Source organism: Impatiens glandulifera, chromosome 3 (genome assembly GCF_907164915.1).
Source record: "Impatiens glandulifera chromosome 3, dImpGla2.1, whole genome shotgun sequence".
Taxonomy (NCBI): domain Eukaryota; kingdom Viridiplantae; phylum Streptophyta; class Magnoliopsida; order Ericales; family Balsaminaceae; genus Impatiens; species Impatiens glandulifera.
The window spans coordinates 11917858-11940019 of record NC_061864.1 but is presented as its reverse complement, the minus strand read 5'-3'; the positions used below and the strand labels follow the sequence as shown (position 1 = coordinate 11940019).

Here is a 22162-nt window from a genome sequence, read left to right as displayed (position 1 = left end):
AAATATAATATATATTCTTTTTTTTACATTATAAAATTTACTTAAATTTATAAATCTTTATTACACATTTATATTCTCTTTTTTTTTTACATTATTTAAATTATTTGAATTTAATCTCAATTAATTCATTTATAATATTTTTGATCAATTGTATAATTTAATTTATCTTTCAAGATGTTAAAATATTATTTATTTATTTTCAGATTTATTATTATTGTTATAAATTTATTTAATAGATTGTTAATTTAAATCATTTTATCTTGTTTTATCATCAAACAAAATCGATGTTAAATATAAAAATTACTTAATAATTTAACTTATAGTCCCAAATAATAAATTTGTTCAAATCTTAATTTTTCAAATAACATCTAGATGGAAATAATGTAAGAAAAAATAGTAAATGTATATAAATATTTATAAATTGAAGTAAAATTTATAATGTAAAAAAAATAGTATATATATTATATTTATAAATTTAAGTAAAATTAAAATATGTGTTATTTTATTTTAATATTTATATAATATATTTAATTAGTTAATTAAGAGAAAATGAGTTAATTAATAATTTAAAAAAAATTGGAGTTTAATTAATAGTTAAGAGAGATGGATTGATTAATAAGTTGAGAGAGAGAAATTAATTAAAGGGTTAATTAATATTTTAGAAATAAAATGTGAATATTTTAGAGGAAAATGAGTAATTTGAGAAAAATTGTTTGAAACATTGTTAGAACAAGAAATGGTTCTAATTGAAATGAGACTCTAACTCAAGGCCTGCAATAAGCCCGTCTACTCCGTCCCATCACAGTCCATTTTTATTAAAATAATAAGTTATTTAGTGAAATTATTTAAAAGTAGGTAGTTCAGTGATTTAAAATAAAAAATTAAAACTTTTATTTGATTTATGGATTCAAATTTCACTAAAAATTATATATATATTTTTTATCACATTTTAAACTATAATAAGGGCAACAAAAATATATCAATTTTTCTGTCAGAATAGGGTGGGTCGGTACGGTATATCTTAATGTTTTATCCATACTTTATATTTTATCAAAAATTTCGGTTGTAAAAAATTCGTGCATTACTTTAACTTGATTTTGGTATACCTAAATTTTAGTACGGTATCGATATTATACCTTTGATACCTAAAAAAATATATTAACTAAAAAAAATCAATCTTACCTAACTCATAGGTAAGGTATAGGTAAGGTAGAGATTGTATATATTAAATAACATTTCAGTATAATTATATTTTGATATTATTCAAAAGTTATATTTTTATAATTAAATTAATATTTCTTATAAATATTATATATATATATATATATATATATATATATATTAACTTATAAATACTATTTCGGTATATTTCGTTATACAAGAATTTTAAAAATTTCATACCTTTACTGTACAAATAATTTTGGTATCAGTATCATACATTACATTTTTTTCGGTATACCTTAAAAATCAATATTTTCAATATATTGCGGTACGATATTTTCAATATTTTTTTCTAATTGTGTCTTTGACAGCCAAAAACACGGAACCGACTCTGAGCTGAATTTACAAATTAGGTAAATTTATAAGAAAAAAAGAGTTATTAATTAAGTCATATTACTTTATAATACTATAAATTCTAATAGACACATTGAAACAATAAAGTCAATTTAAGACTAAAATTATAAATTATAATAATATTTGAACAATAAAACAAATATATATATATATATATATATTATTTTAAAAATTTATATTTTATCACCGTTACCATTATAATCACTCTTAAAATTATTAAAGTAAAAGGTAGAACTGATTTTATGAAATAAAAAGTGAAAATAACATGAAAGTTTAAAAAAGGCTCCATTAAGTGAGCCAATTCCAAAAGTAGAACTGATTTTCCACTTTTTTTTTTTTAGAGAAAAGAAGTGATTTTCCTGCTAGGTTTATTTAATATAAAACTTTACTTTAAAAATAATTAACACATAGCCACGCAACACTCTTTGATCTAGAGTTATGCCTTCTATATAAATGCTAGCTGTTCTTATTTATTATATCAATATTATATATAAAAGAAGATACTAGAAACATTCTTAAATTTGAAACTACTTTACCTTAGTTTTACTTATTTATGGAATTAGTACTTGTATTCAAATACAAATTTAACAACTTTTTAAATTTTAAATACGAACAATTATAATTGTTAAATGTTTTTCCTTATTCGAAAAATTGTGTAATAAATAAATTTATTTAACAATTTATAAATAGTATATAATAAATTACTTCATAATTATTTGGATTTATTGAAGCCATGGACCCTCAAAGATTATATATTTTATCTGGCATTATCTTGAGACGCGGCATTATTTGACATAAAAGCACTTCATGTAAATATTACCAAAATGTCCTTGGCATCATGCTTTTTTTTGGACCAATCAATTTTATTCCTTGAAAGCTGTACCATACACTAAAAAATAAAGTACGCAATTGAAAGGTACATTTATTTAAAAATATAATATATATGGGAAATGCGATAAAAATTGCGTGCTTTACTTTCCCTTCCTAGATGTTCCGTGCTTAATAAAAATTGCGAATTGCGTAAATGACCGGTTTATATTTTTCGGACAAAAATATCCTGTCGCGACAATACTCTAATTCGTCGAGTGTACCGTAACGAGACAAAAATATTTTTATTCGAAAAATAAAAAATAATCATTTGCACTATTGTTACATTAAGACAATTATTAGAATCATTTCATCAAATTTTCCATATATATTTTAAGGAAAGGGTAAAATGGACATTATAGGGTCTGAAATATACTGTTATTTGTAACGATACAATCGGAGTGACCCGTATTTTAAGGCTTTGAGAGTTCAGACCGTTTCGTTGGTTGCCGCCCTCCTCACTCTTTCCTTTCCTTTCCTTTCTCTCCTGTTCTCGAACTTCGATGTCGAACCCAAAAACAGAGCAAAAACCCTAGCTTCATTGAAGCAAATCGAATATTAATACATCATTTTGTTCGTTTTTGGGTTTCATGCATTAATATCACCCTGAAAGTTCATCGGTGTACATTTCTGAGAAACCGGAGGGGCGAACGGAGAACAAAGGGGATAGAGAGATCATAGAGCTCGGAGTCTCCTGATCCTCCAACATCAGGTGACTCCGCCAGCTATACATCATCACTGCGACCTTCGTTGAATACATAGTTGATCCCGAGGTACGTGATTTATTTATTTATTTATTTATTTATTTATTTTGTTTATATACGTGATGATTTATTCAAGATATTTGACTGAAGCTAAGACTTCATAATTGCGTACTTGTTGGAATTCATGCAACTGCTTGTATTATGATTCTGTGTTCAAAGATAAACGTTGAGTGTACAAGCAATAGTATTTTAGGAAATTATTGCATTAATCAATGAATGGATTTTAGTGTTGAATGACTTTAGGTTATTATGCTCAATTTACAGGAATTTGGTAAGCCTTGAGAAACATGGCTACTGTGCAAGATATCGGCCTTTCAGCTGCAATTAACATCCTCTCTGCAATTGCATTCCTTGTGGCTTTTGCTGTATTACGACTTCAACCTATTAATGATAGAGTTTACTTTCCAAAATGGTACCTTAAGGGTATAAGAGGCAGTCCGGCACACAACAGAGCTTTTATGTCCAAATTCATTAATGTAGACTTGAATACTTACTTAAGGTTTTTGAATTGGATGCCTGCTGCATTAAGGATGCCTGAACCGGAGCTTATAGAGCATGCAGGTTTAGATTCAGCCATGTTTGTTCGGATTTACCTTCTCGGGTGAGTTGTCTGGTGTATGAAGTTTGTTGGCGTTTATTATTGGAAGACTGCTCAGTTGTGAATTTTTGCAGGTTGAAAATATTCTTTCCTATAACTGTCCTTTCCTTCATGGTCTTGGCTCCTGTAAATTGGACTGCGGAAACAGTGCCACGTATTGGGGCATTGAGATTGAGTAGTATTGACAAACTCTCAATATCAAATGTACCTCATGGATCTAAGAGGTGAGGGTGTCTGGTTATTGATATGTCTATTTCCAATATCATAGCACTCTGTATTCACATTGTATGTATAAAACATGATCTTGTTTATATGCTGTTAGTAAAAGGTAAGGAATCATTTCATGTAGTGGTATTCTCATATTCATTTTTATTAATATCTGCAGTTTGAAGCCATATATTTTTGTTGTTGTTTTCTCATCCTTTTTACATGGCTAATCCAACTATTGATATGTGAGAACCTTAAACTAAATTTGAGTAGAAATTAACATATCTGATAGCTTTAATTTACATATTGAGACACGAAAATATGAAGAGGTGTTTCCAAATATAGGGACTGATTTATACCATTTCTTATTGTTCCTTTAGATTTTGGGCCCATGTCATTATGGCTTATGTTTTCACATTTTGGACATTTCGAGTGTTATACAATGAATACAAGAGTGTGGCCAGTAAGAGACTACAGTTTCTTGCTTCAGAGAGTCGCCGTCCTGATCAATTCACGGTAATTTGATATCTTTATAATTGTAGGTTATCACAATATTTGTATGGATTTTTTCATTTTTTGAGCTTGTTTTCCATCTCTACTTATAATTTGGTATATGAAACTCTAATACAGGTTCTTGTGAGAAATATTCCTCCAGATCCTGATGAGTCAGTCAATGAACATGTTGAACATTTCTTTTGCGTAAACCATCCTGATCATTATCTTACACATCAGGTATGCTTAATTATTAAGACATTTTGTTTAGTTTTTCAGTTTTTTTATAAATCCACATAGGTAAGTTGATTGAGAAACATTACTTTGCTAGCAAGATGATCCTATACTATTTATGTATGGATCAATCTTTTGCCTGGTAAAGGTCAATGTAATTGAGTCGATTGACCACAGTCCGAGGAAGAGAACGAAGTTGTTCAAGAAGCACTTAAGTTGAAGTTATGTCCTCTGAGTTTGTATTTGTTGCATAAGATTTGATCCTCAATATTCTTCGGCAACATTCATTTGAAATTGTGGTATAAAATGAAATTTAGGCTTAAATCTCTTTGATTTTGTAGAATATTGAGCTCTTGATAGTGAAATTTGATAATGTTATTCAAATATCAACTTATAATTTACATGAGAAATGAGTGATATATAATTTGGTGTCGAATCGGCCACTAATGAACTCTTTCAAATTTCTAAGGTCTTTCATCGTTCTCGGTTATAATGATGTCATCAATGTAGACAATGAGGATTGTGGTCTTTTTATTCGGAGCAATCATGACAAACATAGTGTGATCGGCTTGGCATTAAGAGAAGTCATTCTCGATGTTGGAGATTGAGAACTTTTCGAACCATGACCTTGGTGATTGTTTGAGACCATAGAGAGAATTATGGAGGCGACAAACTTTCTTAGGTGAAACAATAATACCAGAAGGCACATTCATGTAGACTTCTTCTTCAAGTTCTCCATTTAGTAAAACATTTTTACGTCGATTTGATGTAGTTTTCAATCTTTGTCCGCTAGAGATAGAAATATTCGGATGGTGTTGAGTTTCACAATAGGCTTTCTATGTAATCACTCCTACCCCTTCAAATTTAGACTATTCTACCTAAAGTTAGTATTATACTTTTTAAGAAGGTCAACTTTTCATTAAATGAAATATTTGAGGGCTATCAAGATTACATGTGGGGGTGGGGAGAAAAAATGGAAAAAAAAAGCAAAACAGAGCAAGAAATTGTATTATACTTTTTAATAAGCTAGAGAAATAAGTAATCCCTGAAAGATCTTCTATTGTTGCTGAAAATCAATTTTTTTTAATTATAAAAAAACAAGGTTTTGTTTAAACGCACTAAGGGTCGAATCAGAGACGTCTCACTTAAAGCACTGAGCTACACTACATTGGTCAAAAAATAAAAGGTTCAAAACCACGATAGACCATATACAAGATATATCTGGAAAAACTGTATTTTGGAATTAGTTGCTGTGCCTGAGATTCATGTTATTGGATATCTGCATGAAGCTTGTAATGACTGCAATGTCCACTTGTAGGTTGTACGCAATGCAAACCAACTTGCTAAATTGGTAGAGAACAAGAAGAGTTTGCAAAATTGGCTGATCTATTATCAAAACAAGTATGAGAAATATCCTTCTAAAAGGCCAACTACAAAGGTAAATTCCTCTATAAGTATGATTAGTTGTTTATCTCAATTAGTCAATGTTTGCCTACTTGTAGGTCTTTAAGACTAAATGTATTATCATCAAGATATGAAAAATGATAATCTCACATTCTGACATTTGTAGACAGGTTTCTGTAGCCTTTGGGGAAAAACTGTGGACGCAATCAATTATTATGCTGCTGAAATTGATAGATTAAGTGAAGAAGTAAGTTTAAATTACAAATTGTTTGCCGTTTGTTTCGCTTCGGAGCATAATACAATATGTTACTACTTTTTGTACATATAAGTTATTTTTGTAGCAATTTATGGGTTTCAATACTCAACTATGGATATGACCAGTTTCTAGTTTCTTTACTGACCTATTTTCCAACCTTGTATAATGACGTGCATAGCCTAATGGATGGACAAACAAAATTGGTGTTCACTTTTGTCCATTTCTTCTAATCAAGAGAGAGGAATTGAATGCAAATTCACCTACAAAGCATGTGAATTGTCAAAGTGAAGAAAGTGAATTCTATATTCTTTGTTATGACAAAACTGCAAAATAAAATGATAAGGGCTTGATACCTTTAAAATAGTTATTAGTCAATAGGAAGAAAATATATTTGAACTAGGAAGCCACCACAGAATGCTTAGAATGGCTTACTGGGCCTCAGAGAAGGTTGTGAAAGAGTTCTGTGCTTTTATCTAAATTTTCTACTATGAATTATGTGCTCCAGACCTTTTTTCTTTGGATAGTTTTGCTTCATCTTTTCTATAAACGAATTTATCGATTTTGGAGAATTTTTGCAATTCATGATGATTGAAAAATAAATGAGTTACTTCTGGTTTCCTCTGTGAAATACCCTCTGATTGCCCCATGGTATAAGCTCATGAGTAACAGGAATACAGTCCGACTCCAGCAACTTAGAGTGGCTATTTGACTTCAAGTCAAACATAGCAGGTTTCTCTTTTATGGATCTCAGGAACATCCTTCATTTAATGGAGATACCACATGGGAGACAAGCTTCTTTTCTATCTTGGCATTTTATACATGCTGATTAGTTAACTGGGTCACTTTTTCTTCCAGACTCTTATCATTTTCTGTCACATTCTGTCACTGCTTGCAATTTGGATGAAGATGGATTAGTTGATAAGGATACTTTGAAACAAGATCTATTGTCTTCCTAGAGGCTGTTCAGCTTCAATATACTACATGCATCTAAAGCATAAATTGAACATTGTTGCATGTGAATCATAAATGTCACTGAGTACTGGGGTTATAAATCTTTTGAAATTTATATCTGCAGGAAAGGGTAGAAAGAGAAAGGATTCTAAGTGATTCTACAGCCGTGGTCCCTGCTGCTTTTGTTTCATTTAGATCCCGATGGGGAGCAGCTGTGTGTGCTCAAACTCAACAATCAAGCAATTCTACCATTTGGTTGACAGAATGGGCTCCAGAGCCACGTGACGTGTATTGGAATAACCTTGCAATACCATACATCTCATTGTCTATCAGGAGACTGCTCATGGCTGTTGCTTTATTTTTCCTGACTTTCTTTTTCATGATCCCTATCACTTTTGTTCAGTCTCTAGCCAACATGGATAGCATTGTGAAGGTCCTTCCATTTATGAAGCCACTTGTTAAAAAGTAAGTAATCTAATTGCCTCTAGCTGATTAACCTCCGTTTTGGCGGTTAACCTTTATCATTTAACATGTTATTCTAATGAAACTCTTAAATGGCTATTTTACTTTAAAATTACTTTATGCGTATGGAGAAAAAGTGAAATATGTTATATGATCTCTTTTGTCTGCTTCTGTCTTTTATCTTGAACTGCTGCCCCTCTATAATGTTTGTTTTTCCTAATCTCTTTGTCCACCTATTCTACTGCATCATCTAATTTCTCATTATAGTACTTTTGGTATTGATTAAGGAACTTCTATGTTCTAAATGCATAAGATAGATATGCACATAAAAAAATAAAAAAGAAGTTATCTTACCTAATGTCAAGAATATCTGTTTATTTGAAGAATAGTTATTTCATCACACATGGAGATTCTAAGAAGTAACTGCTGCTAATTTTATGAAGTGGTTCATCCTTTACAAAGTTATAATCTCATTGTACAATGGAACTATACTATTGACATTGTTGCTATTCTTAATTAATAATCATTTTATTAAAGCACGGCAATATTTCCAGAAAAGATCCTCTGTTCCTCCTCACAGGGAGGGGACAAAATGGTCATATTTAAAAAATAACTAAATAATTATTTTTTGAGCGTTTTGCCCCTCACAGGGAGGGGACAAAATGGTCATATTTAAAAAATAACTAAATAATTTTTTTGACCGTTTTGCCCCTCCCTGTGAGGGGGAACAGAGGGGATCCCGATCCTTTCTGCAATATTTCTCAACTCTTAAATGGCATTGTTAAATGTACTGTTTCCAGGATATGATTTTGGCAGTGTATTTTTTAACATGTTCCAAATGCAATCTTACTTCTTTTGGTTTCATTTATCATGCATTTTCTCTTTTGCAAATAACGTTTTTTTTGTTTGCATGAATAGAGAAGATGAACATATTCAATTCTGAAATATTTTGTTTCAGGAAACTTATTGCCTCGTTCATTCAAGGTGTTCTACCAGGCCTTGCATTAAAGATATTCCTCATTTTACTTCCGACAATTTTGATGATTATGTCCAAAATAGAAGGATTCACATCACATTCATTCTTGGAGAGAAGATCAGCAGGAAAATATCATTTGTTCATGCTCATTAATGTTTTTCTAGTAAGCGTAATTGCGGGAACAGCACTTGACCAGCTGCATTCGTTTTTGAATCAACCTCCATCTGAGTATGTATTTAATATTCTATTTTGCTTCTTTATTTAGAGAAAATAAATCACATAGATGGGTTTGATTAGCACTAAGTAAGGTCTGTAAGCCTTCAACTGCTATGTTTTTCTTCTCTTCTGTTGATGGATATATTCTGTTATAATCAAAAGTCTTGAACACATATCATTCCAATCTTGTCACAGGATCCCAAAAATAATTGGAATAGCAGTTCCAAGGAGTGCCACATTCTTTATCACTTATATAATGGTTGATGGTTGGGCTGGAGTAGCTGCGGAGATTGTCAGATTAGTTCCTTTGGTTATCTTCCACTTAAAGAATACATTTTTGGTTAAAACAGAAAAAGACAGGGAGCAAGCAATGGATCCGGGTTGCCTGCAATTTGCTATATCTGAACCTCGAATGCAACTCTATTTCTTGCTGGGACTCGTGTACTCTGCTGTCACACCTGTACTTCTTCCGTTCATAATTGTATTCTTTGCATTTTCCTATATGGTTTATCGTCATCAGGTATGCTTCCAAATTCAAGTAATCTTCTTATTCTGATCAATGCATCAAAATATGTTTATTTTCATTCTTTAACAACAAAAAACTTATCTTCTTAGGCCTAGTTCGTTGTGGGTTATCTATTTGACACTAGCATCATTCAAATCATCATTAAAATATCCTTATTCTTTTTAAATTTATTTATTCATTATATATTATACCCCCCTGATCTTTTTATAACCTACATCAAACAGGGTTATTTGAAAATAACTAGGTGATTATTCAAATAAACCTAGATCAAACAAGGCGATACATTACATTGAGAGTTATGTCATCTTTTAATCATTTTTCTTGAAACGTTTGGAGTTTTTATTAAAGCTACAGCGGGAACGAAAGTCACATCCACATAGAAATAGTACACGAACTACAATTCAGAATAAGCAAAATAAAAAATCAACAGCATCATAACTTACTCAATTCAGAATTTCCAACTGAGTTACTGCATAAAACCGCAAGTCACACTTACTTGAATCAACATAGTAACTTGGGCTTCTCTGTCTCTACCAATATATCCATTCATTCATTCATGTTATTTACCTTGTTTTGAAATGATATCTTCAAGTTTGATACGGATTCTTATATTTGTAGTGATGATGAGAATCTGAATTGAGTGATTTGTGTTGTTGCAAGATTATCAATGTATATGACCAAAAGTATGAAAGTGGAGCAAGGTTTTGGCCGGATGTGCATCGACGCATTATTATTGGTCTAGGAATATCACAGATTCTACTAATGGGCTTGTTGAGCACCAAAGAAGCATCACAGTCAACACCAGCCCTTATTGCACTTCCGGTTTTAACCATTTGGTTCCATTTTTTCTGCAAGGGCCGGTTTGAGTCTGTATTCACAAAATTCCCGTTACAGGTAATGAGAAATTCCGCTACAAAATTCCGGTTTGAGTCTATTCTTTTTTCTTTTTCTTTTTTGTTATTAATTATTATTTTTTGTTTGATTTGGACAATGCAGGATGCAATGATAAAGGATACATTAGAGAAAGCAACAGACCCGAATTTTGATTTGAAATCGTATCTCCGTGGTGCATATATACATCCTGATTTCAAGGTGACTGAGTTGGAGCAGTCGCCGGAATGGATAGAGGAGGAAGATGACCATTCGCTCGTTCCCACCAAGAGGTCTCAAAAGGGAAGTAAACGTGAATCGGCTGAGAGCAGTATTGGGAGCTCCTATTGTTGAAAATTTCCCACCAAAAAGAAAGAACAAATCATAGAAAATGTCATTTGGTTAACATTGATTATATATATACAATATCAATTGTTCCATTTTTATATATGGATAAGAATGGTATTCCTTTTCCACATACCTATAGAGCCAAATTGGTACTATAAAACTATCATTAAGAATCATTTCAGACAGATCTACCACATGTAGGGGGTGAGTGAATATACAAATACGACATATGAATAATGAGTTATCACGATACGAATAAGTACATTGACACAAGTTGGCATTACACAAATGTGAGACACGATACGAATGAGTACATTGACATAAGTTAGCATTGCACGAATGAGTATATTAACACGACACGATTGAAAGTTTGGCAAGAAATGTCCGAGTCGGACAAAACAACTGAGTCGGCAGCAATATGAATAAAAACAGAGTGAAGCTAATAGAGTATACATATTTTAAAAATACTGCCTATTAATTTATAGTCTATCTTTGTGAGTTACAATTTTATTTAAAAAAAGTCAGTTAAATAATATATGAAAAAAAAACAAAGGAAAATATAAAGCATAAAAAGACATTAACATTATCGTTGGTACCTAATCATAAAAATTAAGAAGATTAGCTTCAAATGTGAAAAAGAGAAAAAAAATTCAAAATTTGGAAATTATGTAATCTAAATTTTATTTTTCTTAACATGTTGGATTCTTCAATTTGGCCACACCTAGATTTGAATTCTTGAAACAAACTACAATGATTTAGAAGATCATTTAATTTACTTTCAACTATACCAAAAAAAAATGTATATATTACCATTCTCCATAAAAATTCAAGTCACAAATGATACAATCGTAGTAAAAAAAAAAAAGGTTTCTAAAACTTGGCATCAACAATCAGCTCAGCAGCAGCCCCCATGGCATCTACACCACTAATCGCCAGCAAAGCCAACGCCAACTCATCCTCATTCCATTTCCTCAAGCCTTTACTAACCCTCTTCAACACCTCCACGTCAACTTCCAACATCCACGTTGGCGTACACCCCACCATCAAACTCACAAACCCCGACACATAAGCCCGCCACGTCGTACTGTCGCACCCCAATGATATCTTCCCATCAACAGCGCTAGCCACAAACTCTAAATGAGTCCGTAAAATATTCCTCCTCCGTTTGGAGGCCGCCGCTACTGAATCAATCCCCCATGCAAAAGTCCCCGACAAAACCGCAAAATATGCGAGTGCGTACCCTCTCAGCATCGCTATCAACAAATCTCCATCTTCGGCTCCTTGACTCGATAAAAACCACGATGGCAACGTCTCTTTGATCAGAGACTGCACCAAGCTTAACCCACCCGCCACCCATACTAACGAAGCCCCCAAAGAAGCAGCCACCTTTACATGTAACAAAGCCCCCGTCAGCGAGACCTGACCGTATCGCATCCCAAGCTTCGTTTTTCTTCTGCCCGTTCTATCCGTAGCCAGCCCTCCTCCTCCTCTAGTTGCGATGTCCTTCACCGCTCGCATTAGAAGAACCAGGATTTCTTCTGTTACAAACGTTACATTTCTGAGCGTTCGATGGAATCTTAGGTACAGGATTCCTGGGGCCACCGGAGACATTCCTCCCGTGTAGTGGGAACCGAATCCGTGGCCCAGAAGGGCTCCCACGCCGCCGCAGCTGGAAGTTAGGGAAGAGTTTATACCAAGAGTGGAATTGAAACAGATTCTGAGGAGCTGATGAACTGCGTCGTTGTTGTGATGGAAGACTGTTCTGGAAGCAGAGAAGATTAGGAAGTCACTCCAACGCTTAACTTTCTGGGCCCACAGTGAGGAAATGATGAGCATGCATGGCCAAGGGCAACCAGCTGCCAGGCTGTCTAAAGCCGGACCAATCATGAAGAGTAATCGTTCGCTGGCTTTGTCTAGTTTATAGGTTATCGTCAGGCTCACAAGAGCAGCCAAAGGCAATGGAAGAGTTGTCGGAGAACTTCCTGTTGTAGAATATATAACGATTTTAAAATATATAAACAATTCCAAAGGTAATATTTTTTACACCATGTTACCTGCAGAAAGACTTGGAACTTCAACACCAGTACCAGCCAGAATTTTCTTAATCTGTTGTTCAACAGTAGACAAATAGGCACCAGGGCTTGGCCAATCAGTGCCATTCATAGAGGCAGGTTTCCAGATACCACGAGTCACCTCAGCGGACAAGTAACTCACTATGGTAACCATCGATGCAGGGAGAAAATCAGCCAAATCCTTTAGACCTGATAATTCATTACCAAAGTAAAGGTTTCACAATCTGTTATGCTAAAACCAGTCCACAATGTAGTACAAGATGTTAGAAAAGGACAACAGCAGTTCTTTGTTTGTGCTACACTAATCATTGTAGGAGGTTGCACACTTCACACTTAATCTGGGTTTTGAATGTCAATCAAACATGGTGGTAAAAACCCCTTAGTCTAGGGTTTGTTTGATAGAACTGAAAAATATTTGTTGAATAATGAATTATAACTGCCCATATAGTTATTTTGAAACAGTCAAGTCTATGGAAATTGAAAGTTGAATCAACCAAAATAAAAATATCTAAATTTTATGTAATTTTAAGTTGATTTGATCAAATGTAGAACTAATCTTGTAGAATACTTAAATACTACTTTACGTCTTTACCCTTATAACAACATAAGTTGATTAATTTTCAGGAGCTAAAATTGTCTTTTGGACACTCTTACAGCAACATTACAGTGTTAAATAATTTATATATTACTAAACAATAGCAATAAAAAATGAATTTAAGTTATTCATTTTTATTTTTAATTTTTTGAATAAGAGAGAACTAGCGTGACACCCCACAGCCATGGTCCTCCGCTTAAACTAAAAAAAAAAATGAATTTAATTTTGAATAAGCATTTTCACTTATATTAATTGATAAGTTGTATTATTAAACACAACCCAACCTCTTGCGCCATCTAAGCTATACCCATTATGGGTTGACAGTTTAAGCCAAAGACAGCTGTCTTTTAATCATGTGCCGCTAGATAAGTTTAACCTTAGACCGCTTGCTTCTCTTGGGGATGTATAACTCAATAAACATACTTCAACAACTTCAAAGTTCAAGCTTAGGAGGAAGAGCACATAACTAAAATTAGTCACAACTAGGCAAGCACAAGAACTGAAGTTTTATCCATACCACAACCATTATAAAGCGTGATTTCATTATAGGAAAAGAGAAGTGTTCCTTTATGCATATAGATAGATGATATATAGAATCCGAGAATGTGATCAATCATGCATAATAAGTATTAAATGTACACTATATTATTAAACACAGACTAACCTGTCACTAGTTCACGTGGAGACAATCTACCATGAGCACAGGCTGTCAACCCAGCATCAAGAACAAAGGGAGTTGCTTCTAGAATGTCCCACGCAGGCAATTGAAGTTGAAGAGGAACCTCCTCAACTGCAGATCCACTTGAGTTGGTACTACCAGATGTTGTGGAAAGTGGCTGACCACCACCACCTCTATTAGCTTTTTTGAACATCATGTTTAACAGACCCTCAACAGTCTGATGCACTGGACTGCCATTTACTAAAGCCGATAAGGTTGATGCTATACATTCTTGATGTTGGCGATACCAGCGCTTCAAATTAGGAAAAATGTCCATAAATATTGGTTCCAGTGATGTTGGAGTTGCATGTTTCGTTAGTTTCATGTTTTTATTTTTATCCTTTAGTGTGTTTGCATAGGATGCCAGCTGTGCATTTCTTACGAGCAGAAGGTACTCGGGAGTTAGCTGAGATCCAACTGGAGCAACATCTCCATTAACATGTTCAATAGGTGGTCGATCAAATCTCCACAGTTTTAAGAGGAGTGTAAATGCATTGGAGAAGATGCCATATGAAGATATTTCCTCCCCTGAAGGAAGAGTCCATGAGAATGTGGGTGCACAAGATCCAAATACCTCGCAGATCGGCATCAGAGTGCCAGCAAGTGAAGGAACCTGGGGCGCAACAGAGCAGTATAATTGAATAAGAATAAACAAATGTTAACCTTGTTTCTCCCTCACTACTTCCACTCAGCCATACACAAGTCATTCATGTATCCAGTCTCATTTTAACTCTGAGATCATGCTTAATATCAAATAACAATATGACCCCATATGGAATAAAAATATGACCCCATATGGAATAAAAATATGACCCCATATGGAATAAAAACAAATTTGTTAGATATCTTATACGAATGTGGATCCATATCACGTTTAGAAACAAAACTTGTCATTAATAAATTCAAAAGTTTTTCATCTAGATTCAGATTCAGATCCAAAAATAGAATGTTAATAAGATTGTGACTTTGTTGCAGAACAAAGAAAAGCTTGGGATAGAGACCATAACCAGAAGATTGTTACTCAAGTTCAACGTACCACGCCATGTAACGAAAATATCTGCACACATTCTGCAGATGATATCCCAATGAGAAGAGCATTCAAAAATGGAGCATAACGTATCAAATGGCTCTCGCTCCCAGTATGATCTATTGGAACAGGAGGCTGCAGCATCTTTGTAATCAGAACCATGATATGTTCCTGAAACCCATATAGAAAATTATACTAGGATGTAAGATCATGAAAATGGAAAAAGAGAAATAGAAAAAGAGAATGGAAAAATAAGTTCATAGTATTAAGCAATAAATTACCTGTATATTCCAACCACGTGTCAGAGATGCACCACAAAAGATAGCAGCAGCAGAAAGCTTCTCATCATCGGATCCATTGATTGTAATCTCAAATACTTTCTCAATTTCTGCTAAGCTTCCATCAAATGCATGAGCTTAAATTCAGTTGCCTTATGACTGTAATTTACAAAAGAAATAAAAGCATCTGATGCACCTGGCTTCAGGAAATAGAAGGGTTTGAAAAATTGGCTGAAGACCAGGTTATAGATAAGGAAAAAAAGAAGTTATTCTCTTTAGGTACTCATACATTGTCTAAATATGAGGGTCAGCTCTCAGAAAATACAAGGCGATTTAAATACCTAAACTCCAGCCTAAACTTACACCAGCTAGAGCCCTATGCCCATGCTTCTTCTTACTACATCCACATGTATATTAGCATAGTGATGTACCAAGCCAAGTGACCCTTTTTTCAGTAATGCAACACTTAATAGCAGTACCAAGGTATAAGTGCATTTGAGGATTGCATATAGAGTTGGTTAGTAAAGCTTTGACTTCATGAAATTGAAGGCTATCATTTCAAACACAGTGATTAAGAGCGTACAACACAAATTTATTTTACAGTCTGGTTGTCAGTGACCTAAGCTACTTGAACAAAGTTCTTAGGAACTTAAATTATTCTTGCACCAATGCCAAAAAATGGATGAAGTAGAATCCATATCTTGCAAGGGAAAATAATAAGGTAGAACTAAACCCTAAACCAACCTCTAAACGAACATGTTCACAAGCCTCTCAACGAACATGTTCACGAGCCTCTCAATGAACATTGTTCATGAGCCCATTAACGAGCCTCTGACGAGACGAATATCTATAAGCTCTAACTTGGCTCGTTTAAATTTTCAAGCTTTTAAACAAGCTCGAGCTCGACTCGTTAAAACTAACAAACGAGCTCGGACGAGCTTTTTACCCTGAGCCGAGATTCGAATAGCTCGCGAGCAACTCTTGTTCATTTAAATCCCAAATTAAAAGTATTATGATTCTTATATTTAATTATTGTTATTTATAAGTTACTCTGAATAATGTCTTTCCTATTTAAAAGGATGATATTTATCTTTTAGTTTAATAGGATAGTATTTATCTTTTTAGTTTATTAGGATAGCATTTAGCTGTCCAGCCTGTCCTTTTAAAAGGATATATTCTTCTTTTTCAGTTTAGGATTAGACTAGTATAAAAACATATAATAAGTTGAATGAAAAGTTTGACTATCTTTCCTATTTAACCTTTTTTTTAACTAGCTTTCCTATTTAACCTTTTTTTTGTTTTAACTAGCTTTCCTATTTAATAGGATGATTATTAAATGAAATTATGAAATGTTCTAATGAGTTTCATTACATCAAAGGAACCAAAATAGAGTGATAAATAAGTTACAGAAATTATATGTGACTCCCTACCTTGAAGCTGGAGATGCAACTAGGGCATTCACCATTGCAAGCGTTAAAGGGCCCCCCTTCATAAATGATGACCAACCAGGCATTTGTACCACTGGATTGCGAGGTAGCTGGTTAGCACGACCTTTCACATAACCAGGCCACATATATGCTGATGTATCCAAAAGATTTCTAGCAATACAAGCCTCCACAATGAGATGCCTCATGTTTCCAGCTGAAAGAAAATTTAAGTTGGTCAGAGGACTCCTGAATCTAGATTGTCATGACATCGCATGAAGCTCGTCTTCCTATATTTTTGGAAAGCAGACATTTCCAGATTCTAATGAACTACTTGATAAGAATATAAGGAGCATGGCTATAAAGCTCAAACTCATGCTTAAAAAATTTCATAAACTAACAATTGCAAACTATAAATTAAAATTTAAAGCATGAAACATCTAAGAAAATCAAAAATGTATTCATGCGCCTGAAGTATTTCGAAGTCGTACCAACAAAAGGGAGGTTGAGAATAGTGAATGGGCCAAACAACAGCAATAAGTGACATAAATTAGTTATTTCTAAATACTAACTAACAATATCAAGTTACTCACTTCAAAGACTACATATGTTTTAGTTGAATACAGAAGACCTATTTACAAACAATGATGATGATGAATGTCAAGACTAGAATATGAACAAAGTTTATAGTCATCATGAACAGATTATTCGAGGGAAAATAAATTCAAACTCACAACAGTGGACTGGCATGTCGTTTAAGCTAACACAATCAAGGTATCCACTTCCAATAGCTGGGCCTGAAAGGCACATCATTGCTTTTGCGACAGCCTGATTGGCCACTTGTACTACAGAAAGAGGTGGACTCAACAAGCCTTCATTATCACCTAGTTGCTGTAAACTGGAAACTAAATCTTTCCTGCACCTTCCAGGGACCTGTTTCTCTTTCTTTTGATTTGTGGAGCTACAATCAGCATTATTAATCAGGGATGTTTCTTCCTCATCGACAATATGCCAAATTGCTAGTGTTGTCACAGACAATAACATGCACAAACATGTATCTAGAGGAGGTGCAGGTCCTTCACTGGGATCTCTTTCCTAAATTTAAACAAGATGTGAAATCATTGGAAAAATAATGATAAAGCAGAGCAACTATATAAAGAAATAAATAGGCTAAACTAAAAAATACACCGTTTAAACAACTCAGATAGATAAAATGACCAAAACATTGATAAAGAAATTCTTCAGTCAACTTGAAGATCAAAAGACTAACTTCTGCATGTGACAAGAAAGCATGCAAAAGTAACAAAAAGAGAGTTGTTTAACGACAATAATCTAAGAAAATATGGGATGGGAGATTTTTTCAATAGGAATAATCTCCCTTACATAGCTAAAGAATAGTCTGAACAAGTGGCCTATAGGTCAACTCGGAAGCATTGGGGGAGAAGTTTTAACATTTTCATGCAGTTTATCATGAAATAAGAACATTCTTAATGGAATTGAACAAACTCTTTAAAGCATTTTGTATAGTTGGTTTTGGGGAAAGTCATATCTTCTAAATCTTTATCATCTCTCTTACACAATGTTACAATGAAACTAGAAAAAAAAAAGTATGCTTGTATATAGGGACAGGGCTAGAAACTAGAGTTAGGGAGAGCTTGAACATAATGTAAGGAAAAAAATTAGGAGGATTTGAACTTAATGTAAGAAAAAAAATCAAAAATATCATGGACTTGGGGAGAATCGAACCTAGGGCAAAATATATATTATTTATCTTAAATACCACTAGATTATTAGTCTATTTAAGATTTATTTGGATACATAAATATTTAGCAGATAATAAATATATTTCTTTTTCAGGTTGGCCTTAAGCACAATAAAGCCCCTACATAGATCCGCCCATGCTTGTACAAATTGTAGATTTTGCATCCTAACATCTATACTTTATACACAGCTTATAGTCACTGATTGACTACATTTTCAAAGATGCTCACCCTTTGAACAAGCCGTAGAGCTGCAATCCACAAAGCAAGAAATGTATCATGCCAAGAGGCTTGATTGATAGCTCGAAGAGCTTTTACCAAACCTACCAACATATACATACATCAGTTAAAACCAGCAAATATGCATAATTAAGCTCCTCTTGATTTGAGCCCAAACAATGGAGAGCAACAATAACACCAAAAAATGTACCAGTAAGAACTTCAACAGCACTGGTAGCTGCCACTTGCGATGCATCCAAAGAATCTTCTAAAAAAATATCAAAAGGAAGCCAAAGTGCAGAACGACTAATTCCATGGCATTGACCGGCTGAAATCATTTGTCCCCCTAACGATAGTACTGCATGCAACTGTTGCTGAGGATTTGCTTTGCATAGACGGTGCAGTAGCCTACGTGTATCAGATGTTAATTGTAGAAGACCTTCAGGAGTAATATCTTTCATATTCCTTAATATTGATGACTTTGCAGCAAGCACTCTTATGTTTGATAGAAAATAGTCCCAATGTGATGGCCTGGAAGGAAAAAAAAAAATTAGAGTATCAACTTTGTTTTCTAACCAATAGAACAATTTCATCCAATGAAAAAATTTAGGCAGCAGAATATATTATAACATCTAGGAAAAGGGACCATAACATACAAGTTTCTTCGGGCAAGGAAAAGAATTCTTGAAGTGTCCTTATTTTTTAAATATTCTCCAACTAACTGAATAGCCATAATTGTATTTGATTTGTACATGCTATCACGATTTTCACTCCTCTTCTCATCAAAGTTATCATGACAGTCAACGTCCATATCATCTGGCATAGCTAACCACCTGGACTTCTTTTCCGGAGTAAGTTCTAACAATCTTTCATCATCCAATGATGCATCAAGTAACTGCCATACAATAGAAAGGATAAATAACACCAAAAGTATTCCTGGTTCAGGATTCCCAAGACCAAAGATCTGAGAAAGATGAAGAACATCATCAATTGATTTCATGATCCTGCAAATTGCAGCACACATCATCAATTCAAACTCTAACATCAGATCCAGGTATTGCGATTTAAACAACACATTAATGAGATGGTGCAGAATGTTTAGCTACTCTTAACACATTTACAAGAGGATAATTCAGACATTACCAACAGTAACCTAATTGTGCATGACTATCAATAGAAGCTAAGGCACAGAAGGGGAAACATAATCCAAACAGCCTGTGCCACTTGGCAGACAAAGTAAAATTAAAAGTTGTTTCTAAACTGCTAAAATCACATGCTAATGGTGACAGCACAAAATCAAATTTCAGTAATCAAAATTGACTTGGACTCACTTCTCATAATCAGGAGAGTTGACATAAGGTGACAATGAAAAGGCATGTCTTTTAAGCAATTCCATATAAAGCCTGAATGCTGCAGGATGGAGCCTCCGAACAGGAACTACCCTGCACACAAAAGTGAAAAATGAGGAAGTTATAACTAACTTGTATCCTACTTGGCGCGTTTCAAAAATTAACTAACTTGTATCACTGGTAATCTGTTAGGATGTTACTAGGAGTCGTTAATTTCAAAACCCGAGTCTTAAATACTTCTAAAGCTATGGTATGTTAATTAGTTTATTTCAAATTCCCGTAATATATGATCACCCCTTCTTATATCCACCAAAGATATTTAGATCTATGTGTGTATACACCATTCAAAGTAAAATGGATATGAAAGTCTCTTAATGTCATCCGCAAACTTAAATTTACTTAGAAGTGTTTTTCCAGTATCTACACGTTGATCGGACCTGCTCCCATAGAAGGTTAACAACCAGGTACTGGGAATTTATTGGAGAAAACTGAATCTCATGAAGAAGTAATGAACTTCCAGCAATATACAAGTATAATGTAAAATCCACAGTTACTAAGAAAATTTCACATCGAAAAAGCATTGACTATGAAACTATAGTGCACTAATCAAACTAATCTACACACTATATCAAATCCTAAATTTCATGAGAAAATTTATGAAGTCTTTAAAAGGAACGCATTCTGTAAGATATCCATATAAGGGAGGTAAGCAGATGTATTGAATAAGTGATAACGTATCTTGAGCCGCCCATGTTTTATAAATAGGATACCAAAACATACAATAATTACATGAAAAAAGAAAAACTTTAGCCTACCCATAATGCAACAGACTTCATACACCCAAAATATGGAGAATCATTCACAAAATTGTTCGGAGCACACAGGTTCAAACATAAGTTTATGATAATTAATAACGTTTTTCTGTTAAAACCGAGCTCCAGTCCAGCTATTTACAGACAAAGGCATATAGAAAGAGAGAACGTGCATGGAAGATGAACATACATACCTCTTTGATAAAAGGGCTAGGACAATCGTCGGCGGTACGATTTTCATCATCAGTGCCATATCAAGAAACTTCCATGCGATAGGAACATTGTTATCCCAGCATATGTGAGAGACAAGCAAGTCGGCTAGCTCCGGTGAAGGGAGAGGAACACCGGCTGAGGTTAGCGATGAATAGAGTTGAATCGCCCATGGGAGGGATTCACTTCCACTATCCTGAGCCGACTTGGTGAGTTCAAGGACGCTGTCCCACATACTTGAATGTTTTATGGATTTCGCCATGGCTGCTTTCCTGCCTGCAGATCTAATTTACCTTCATACAAGACTGTGTTTGTGACTCTCTCTCTAGTCTCTCCTGCGTGTAAGAAGAGAGAGAAAGGCTTTAGTGCTCGTTTGATGGGATTGTACTGTTTTTTTTTTTAAACCTAGTTTGATTAAATTTTCAAGAAAAAATTAGTTTTTATTATTGTTGAAGACAAAACTATGTCCAGTTTTTTTCTATATATATATATTGAATGAATAGAAAATAATTAAATAAAGAATAAAGAATAATTTTGAAATTTTAAGGATAAAAAATAATAAGATATATGAAGTGATGATGGATGTTGGATAAAAAACCAAAATAAACAAAGATCTAAAGGGTTAGAAAAAAAAATACCCAAAATTATTAAATCACTTCATTTTTTTATTAAAATATTTTTATTTTATTACAATAAATTAAAAAAAAAAATCAACCAATAATTTAATTAAAATAATGTGAAAAACCGAATATCAAACAAGCTACAATGAAGACCGGTTATGAGTCATGACTTTTCAACGTAGAAAAAAGCAAACTTTTATTTATTTATTTTGGGTGTTTCTTTCTAAGAAATGGGGTAAACTTTCCCCAACAAAAATTATCTATAAAAGAATCAATTAATTTTCACTCTATTTCCACCTCTGAATAAAACTAATAAAAATCATTAATTAGAA

General features: G+C 33.5%; 2 protein-coding genes across 2 annotated transcripts; one reads left to right on the top strand and one right to left on the bottom strand.

Annotated features, from left to right (window-relative positions):
• The first annotated feature begins 2880 nt into the window (after window positions 1–2880).
• On the top strand, window positions 2881–10910 carry LOC124931692 (CSC1-like protein At4g02900). Its single transcript, XM_047472219.1, has 12 exons — window positions 2881–3215; window positions 3471–3807; window positions 3879–4028; window positions 4392–4527; window positions 4642–4743; window positions 6056–6175; window positions 6308–6388; window positions 7473–7813; window positions 8769–9014; window positions 9198–9522; window positions 10189–10422; window positions 10525–10910. Exons 2-12 carry the CDS (start codon window positions 3494–3496, stop codon window positions 10750–10752), a joined length of 2277 nt encoding a protein of 758 aa, XP_047328175.1. The 5' UTR covers window positions 2881–3215; window positions 3471–3493; the 3' UTR covers window positions 10753–10910.
• Window positions 10911–11500: 590 nt separating this feature from the next.
• LOC124928654 (mediator of RNA polymerase II transcription subunit 33A-like) lies at window positions 11501–21574 on the bottom strand. The gene is made up of 12 exons (XM_047468895.1): window positions 21195–21574; window positions 20171–20281; window positions 19496–19843; window positions 19051–19370; window positions 18852–18943; window positions 17595–17955; window positions 16867–17077; window positions 15440–15554; window positions 15168–15329; window positions 14078–14744; window positions 12801–13007; window positions 11501–12728 (listed from the first exon to the last, which is right to left on the bottom strand). Exons 1-12 carry the CDS (start codon window positions 21470–21472, stop codon window positions 11617–11619), a joined length of 3984 nt encoding a protein of 1327 aa, XP_047324851.1. The 5' UTR covers window positions 21473–21574; the 3' UTR covers window positions 11501–11616.
• Between the last annotated feature and the right edge of the window lie 588 nt (window positions 21575–22162).

What these genes read in the sequence shown, in the direction of transcription:
- LOC124931692 (XM_047472219.1), top strand. Translation starts at nt 3,494, where the DNA reads ATGGCTACTGTGCAAGATATCGGCCTTTCAGCTGCAATTAACATCCTC. An exon ending in GTACCTCATGGATCTAAGAG is followed by an intron (nt 4,029 to 4,391) that starts GTGAGGGTGTCT and finishes TTGTTCCTTTAG; the next exon opens with ATTTTGGGCCCATGTCATTA. An exon ending in ATGAAGCCACTTGTTAAAAA is followed by an intron (nt 7,814 to 8,768) that starts GTAAGTAATCTA and finishes ATTTTGTTTCAG; the next exon opens with GAAACTTATTGCCTCGTTCA.
- LOC124928654 (XM_047468895.1), bottom strand. Translation starts at nt 21,472, where the DNA reads ATGGCGAAATCCATAAAACATTCAAGTATGTGGGACAGCGTCCTTGAA. An exon ending in CTCTACGGCTTGTTCAAAGG is followed by an intron (nt 17,956 to 18,851) that starts GTGAGCATCTTT and finishes GTTTAAATTTAG; the next exon opens with GAAAGAGATCCCAGTGAAGG. An exon ending in GTTGCATCTCCAGCTTCAAG is followed by an intron (nt 15,555 to 16,866) that starts GTAGGGAGTCAC and finishes ATTTGATGGAAG; the next exon opens with CTTAGCAGAAATTGAGAAAG.